This window comes from Elephantulus edwardii, unplaced genomic scaffold (assembly GCF_000299155.1).
Source record: "Elephantulus edwardii isolate Elephantulus edwardi_28Jun2011 unplaced genomic scaffold, EleEdw1.0 scaffold00109, whole genome shotgun sequence".
NCBI classification, from domain to species: domain Eukaryota; kingdom Metazoa; phylum Chordata; class Mammalia; order Macroscelidea; family Macroscelididae; genus Elephantulus; species Elephantulus edwardii.
The window spans coordinates 6212272-6218388 of record NW_006399859.1 but is presented as its reverse complement, the minus strand read 5'-3'; the positions used below and the strand labels follow the sequence as shown (position 1 = coordinate 6218388).

Sequence of the window (6117 nt, the reverse complement as noted above, 5' to 3'; positions counted from 1 at the left end):
TTGCAACAGTATCATACCAACTAAAACACCAAATAAACCATGAACAGTGACAATTCTGAATTTATTATTTTACAATATAAAGGCACAAATACAATGCTGTTTATTCATTTTTAGTATGATGTGAGGTATTAATGAGCCAGCTCTACTTCACAGTGACCCTGGGTATACTGACCACGGCCTGATCTTCACATTTGCTCCTCTGCTTGAGCCCATTGTTGTAGCCACTATATAACTGGTGCCCTGTAACCTAGGGAATTCTTTTATCTTAGTGGTAAGGAATTGCACTACTAGCCTGATGGTATCCAGTTTGAATCTTTAGCTGCTCCATGAAAGAAAGATGGGCAGTCTCCTATGTGATTTTCTGCCTTTAGAAATTCACTGGAGGGTCAGTTATGAATTACTTCTGATTCAAAGGTACAATATGGAATATTCTACATACAAATGTAAGAAAGGTTTGTGGTTTTGGTGTTCCCCCCCCTCAACTGAACATAGTAATGAACTCTGCCCTCTGAAAGTCTATACTGTTACAGTACTTAACAATTTTAGAGGGAGCTCTGGTGGCCTAGTGGCAAGAAGCTGCACTGCAATTCCAGAGGGCATGGTCCGAATCCACCAGATGCTCTGCTGAAGTAGGAGGGGTAATTTCCTCCTGTACCTGTCAGATCTGATCTGATTTGACCGTATACACTCAAAATATAATAAATAAGAAGTGTATAATTTATAAAAAAAACCCAACCAATTTTAGACCAAACCTAGTGTTTATTACACTTTTCAAAACTCTGATGTAGGCCTGAAAGCCTTCTGGAGTTTTAACTATTAACCTTTTCAGTACTAAACAGTTTCCATTAAGCTGATTCTAACTTTTGCTGAAGTCAAACTGCTTCAAAGTTATCAATGGCTAATTTTTTTGGACATGATCACCTCGCTTTAACTGGTTGAACTTGAATATCAACCTTTAATTCCTCCTTGATGAGTTGGAACGTCACTCATGGCTGACCCACCTGTGGGTTTTCAGAGACTAATTCACAGAAGGCGGCCCATCTTTATCCTTCAGTAGATTCCTGGAATGGAGTCTCTCTGGAGTCTAGGGTGTGTCTGATACAGGCTATGGTCTTGGCTAACACTTGTTATACATCAGAGAGTTGGACAATGACTAAGGAGGATGGAAGGATGCCTTTGAGCTGTGGTGCTGGAGAAGAGTATTGAGGATATCATGGACTGCTAGGAAAATAAACATCCTGGAAAGGGTTAAACCAGGTGGCTCCTTGGAGGCAAGGATTCCGAAGAGGCTCAGTCTAACATACTTTGGACATTTTGTTAAGGAGGGACTGGTCCTTGGAGAGGGACTTCATGGTTGGTAGGGTGGAGGGATACCGCAGGAGGGGAAGGCCCTCTATGAGTTGGATTGATTCACGGCAACTGGGGTAATTGGGATGGGAATGTCAGTGCGATTGGCACAGGACAGAGCAGAGTTTAGGGTTGTTGTACATAGGGTCGCTACATAGCGACTCGACGGCACGTAACAAGATGGTGGATTTGAACCATTTGGGTTTGCAGTACAGCTTCTTAGATAATAGTTGAACTGTTTTGTTTTTTTGTGTTTTTTTTTTTAACATTCCTCAGCCTTATTTTAAGATTAGGAAACAGTAGAAGGTTCTGAGCTCCATAAAAACTATCCAGAGCTATTCTGAAGACAGTTTAGTGACAAGGGACAGTAGCTTTAGATGAGGTTGGTGGGGTAAGAGATATTTTGAACTTTTAGGTGGAAAAAATTAGTTGAGCTCTTGTGTTTTCGTGTAACTGAGTTGCCAATACAAAGGTATGTGGTTCAAATCCACCACCTGCTCCATGGGAGAAACGAGCAATCTCCCATGGGATTTACTGCCTCTGAAAATTATCTCAAAGCATTATGTTAGGAATCCACCACACCTAGGTTTTCTTTTTAGGGGACGGGAGATGTTGGTTAGTAAACTAGACTTGGCCTCTCCTTTTCACTACTACTGTTACCTCAGTAACTTATTTTAGGACTAAATCCGGAGGTGGGAGTTCCGTTGGCCTAGTGGGAAGAAACAATTACAATCTCAAAAGTAATGGGTTCAAATCTTAACAGTTGCTCTCAGGGAGGACAGGCAATCTCCCCTGCAGTTACTGCCTTTGAAAACCCAGTGGAAGGTCAGGTATGGGTTAGGTAGACAATGGCTGGCAATCAATGATCCAGAGGTTATGGAGTTTAATAATTACAAACAACTGCAAGTATATGTATGGCAATGATGATATGACAAGTACATCAAAAAGAATGTTAACCCGGGGAGAAGGGTGCAACAATGAATGAATGGAATTCCAAGATCTCTGTAGATGTTCATTGAAATGAAAAATAAACTAAATTAAAAAAAAAAAAGAATGTTAACCTTGGATAGGTCATTCTCCAGCTTGAATTCAGGCAGGACAAAATGAGATTCTGGTTAAATTAGCTATTGTCGCTTTGGAGGGAAGCAAGCTCAGGAGTTATTTCCCACCAGAGCTATAGACTTGGTCCAGCCAGCTAAGTAATTGGGTACCCCTGATGTAATCAAAGAAACCAGGTATACTGAGGGAAACAAAACAGTCAACATCCCTCTCTTGCAGATTTAAAATTTAAGCAGGCTTAAAATTATTCATATAAACGATAGTGACACCTGACCTCAGCTGCAGGACAGGAGGTGGTTAAGCATTTGCTACTGCACCCGCGCCCGGGCCAGCGGGTCTTGTGTGCAGTTGGAGGGCGTGCGTGCCTACGTGCGTGCGTGCGTGCGTACGTTTGTACGTGCACCGCGGTCGCAAGAGTTAACCGTCTCTGGGCTTAGGGCTCCACCTGCTGTTACTGGCTGTTTCTCCTGTCACGTTTCGGCCTTCCTTGAGGCAGTGCTTTGTGCATTAGACGGTCAGTATTGAAGTTTGCTAAGAGGCACTGGGGTGCAAATGTTGACTGGGGACCAGAAGAAGTCAAAAAGGCTGTTGATGCTCAAACCCTATCAGTGAAAGATTGATCCTTGCTTTACTGCCCATCCCACTTGATCAGGAAATTCCCTTTGGTTTTCCCACCCCCATCCTAACTTTTTGCACACCCAAGAGATAGTTCCTTCAATCTGAGGTGTGGTTCTAAATCGGTAACTGTGAGAACAATTAATTTAGAGTTTGAATTCACTAAAATGGAATTATCCTACTAGGTTCTCAAAATGTCAACTGTCAAGGAACAGCTTATAGAGAATCTAACTGCAGAAGATAAGATCTCTCAGCATAAAGTCACCATAGTTGGAGCAGGTGCTGTAGGCATGGCCTGCGCTATTAGCATTTTATTGAAGGTAAGTGATAAGCCTATCCTGTAGCTGCAAGTCAAACACATAGGTTTTATAGATGTCAGTTGGTTCAGGGTTGTAGGGTTAGTGCCTTGACATAGCAAACAAGTTTCTTCTTACATGACTTTGACACAACTTGCTGTGTGTCAGGCTTTGCTAGAATATTTTATTAATATAAGTAGATTTAAAGATATTTTAATATTATACATCTATGGAAATGATTAAGGCAAATAATCTTGCCTTTCTGAAAATTAAGATGATAATTATTTAACTTTTAAAATACAAACTTTAAAGCTTTGAAAATTAGTACATGTTCATTGTGGAAGTAAAATAACCAGTTGGGTTAAATAACAAGTAGATTTTGTTAACATTTTGGTTTATACTTAAGATTTTTTATCTGTAAAAATGTGACAAAATCTGTTATGCAAGAAAAAAGAAGGAAAGGGAACTCTGTAAACCTACAAATAAAAGAAATCGGAAAGGAAACAACAATTTCAGAGACAGCACTACAATTTTGAATGATGGAAATCTGATTGCCAAGTGTAATCAATTTATGAAAACCAATAAAGCTCAAACCTAAGTGTCCACAAAAGAGAACATATTTCCTCTGAAAGACTCCTTTTCCATTTAGACAAATGATTCTTATTCTGGAAAAATTTATTGCCATTGAGTCAGAACCAATTCATAGCTGAACCTCTGTTATATTTTTGAAGCTGTAAATCACGCAAAGGAGACTGACTGCCCATCTTTTCTCCCAGCAAGTGCCTGGTAGATTTGAATCCCCAGAGAGCTTCACCCTTTGGGCTTTGCAGCACAACTCTTTATACACCAGACCCCCAGAGCTCCCCAGAGCTCCCTAAGAGTTCCCTAAGAACAAGGATATTTAGTACACAGCTCTCCTCACTTTTCCTGCTTAGCTCTCAGAATGCTAATAATGAGTCTCATAGTGCTAGCAAGAGATTAGGTGTTAAGCTTGAAATTTCCATAGCAAAAAGACAGCGATCTTTTAAAATACCACAGTGTCTGCCCTTCAGCAAATCATGCCTATATATGCACAAACCATCAGCAGGTTAAGTTTTCATTCTTAAATATGAAAGAGTAACTGAAGATTGCTGGACATTTGAGAAAATCCTCTAAGATGAAAGACAGAGACTAAAAGGAACATAGATAAAGGGACTTACGAAACAGAAAATGGAGGACGATGAGGGAAAACTTAAGAAACTAACTATCCTTAAGAAAAAAGTTATATTTGAAAGAAAAAAGTTATATTCTTAGAGGATTAAGCCAATGTGTTGTAGCCATAAAACTAATACATACTATTTTTTTAAACTTAAAATTACTAAGAAGAGAACTTGAAAATTAAACCTATAAAAACAAATATTTAAAATCCCATAGATATGTTGAAAGAGAAAAGAACCATTCTGAATGTTTTAGTGATATTATTTAATCTTCATAACAACCTTAAATAGTAGATTCTATTGTTAATTGTCTTTTATAAATGAGCATGTCAAAGAACTGATGTTAAATAGCTTCCCTGTGGTCAAATGGTTAGTAAGTAGAGGGGTCAAGATTAAAACATCAACACTTTGTGCCAAAACTCCTGCCCTAAGTGCTTTACTATATTATTTAGATAATTTTTTAAATTTTATTTTATTCTTTTTTGTGTGTGTGTGTACTGTCAAATCAGATCTGACTGGTACAGGAGGAAATTGTCCCTCCTTTTCCAGCCGAGCATCTTGTGATTCAAACCACGCACCTCTGGGATTGCAGTGCAGCTTCTTGCCACTAGGCCACCAGAGCTCCCCTTTAGATAATTTTTTTAAAACACTGATATGACAAGAATTAAAATTAGTGCAGTTCAAAAACCTCAAAGAGTCTCAAGGATTGGAATGCCAGATGGTTTAAAAGGTAGACACTAGTTAAGGATGAAGGGGATAAAAAGGAGGACTGGTTGGAAGTTTGTATGAGGAAAAGGAAAACCATCAGGGTCCTCTATTGAATAGGAAAACAATTAGGAAAGAAAAGCAGCTTGCTTTTTTACATCCTAGCAGGTACTGGGGAGGAGTTTATTCTTTGGAGCATAGAAATCTTACTAAACGCAGTACTATTAAGTGAAAGTCTACATGTTGAACACGTGGACTTCCTTACTCACAGAGTTATTAGAAGACAAACTTTCAGACTGAAGTGGAATATAGGAGAGCAAAGAAACGTTATTAGAAGATGAATCAGGATGTCCATTTACCTCCTAACTGATGCTTTAGTAAGAAATGAGAGAAGAAGATTATTTGCCAAATAAAGCAAAAATTCTAAAACTGAAGGTCATAAGTTATCTGGTATGAAGGACTCATTGATTACTTAGTACAGTGAATGAAAAAGGCCTACTCCCAGTTATGTTAAGTCCCACAGGGTGGCCTAGAGGCAGGAACCTGTGCTGGAATCCAAGTTATATTATGACATATCATATATATATATTATCATATATATCATATAACTCGCGGGCTTTTGGCGTCTTCGATTACCTGGGAAGATGGGATGGGTCTGCAGGGTCTGATGGCTGTCCTCTGAGGTGCCCAACTTCAGCTAGTCAGATGCCTAACCCCTCCTCTGAGCTTCCTGCCAGATGGATGTCCTGCAGCCCTTGGGCCAAGAAAAGCCTATCCACACACCAGTTCTACAGGATGCATCACCTTTGATCGGGAAACATTACGACTAAACTTCAGAGACACTGATCCCAACATAAGGAACTACCATCAGCTGATGTGTTTGAAATCACAGAAGCCAT

General features: G+C 39.4%; 1 protein-coding gene across 1 annotated transcript in view; it reads left to right on the top strand.

The window, feature by feature from the left end:
- Positions 1–3215: 3215 nt before the first annotated feature.
- LDHC (lactate dehydrogenase C) overlaps positions 3216–6117 on the top strand; it is a 62284-nt gene continuing 59382 nt past the window's right edge. Inside the window, exon 1 of the mRNA XM_006892072.1 lies at positions 3216–3341. Within this exon, the coding sequence (XP_006892134.1) occupies positions 3216–3341 (126 nt within the window). The remainder of the gene's footprint in view (positions 3342–6117) is intronic.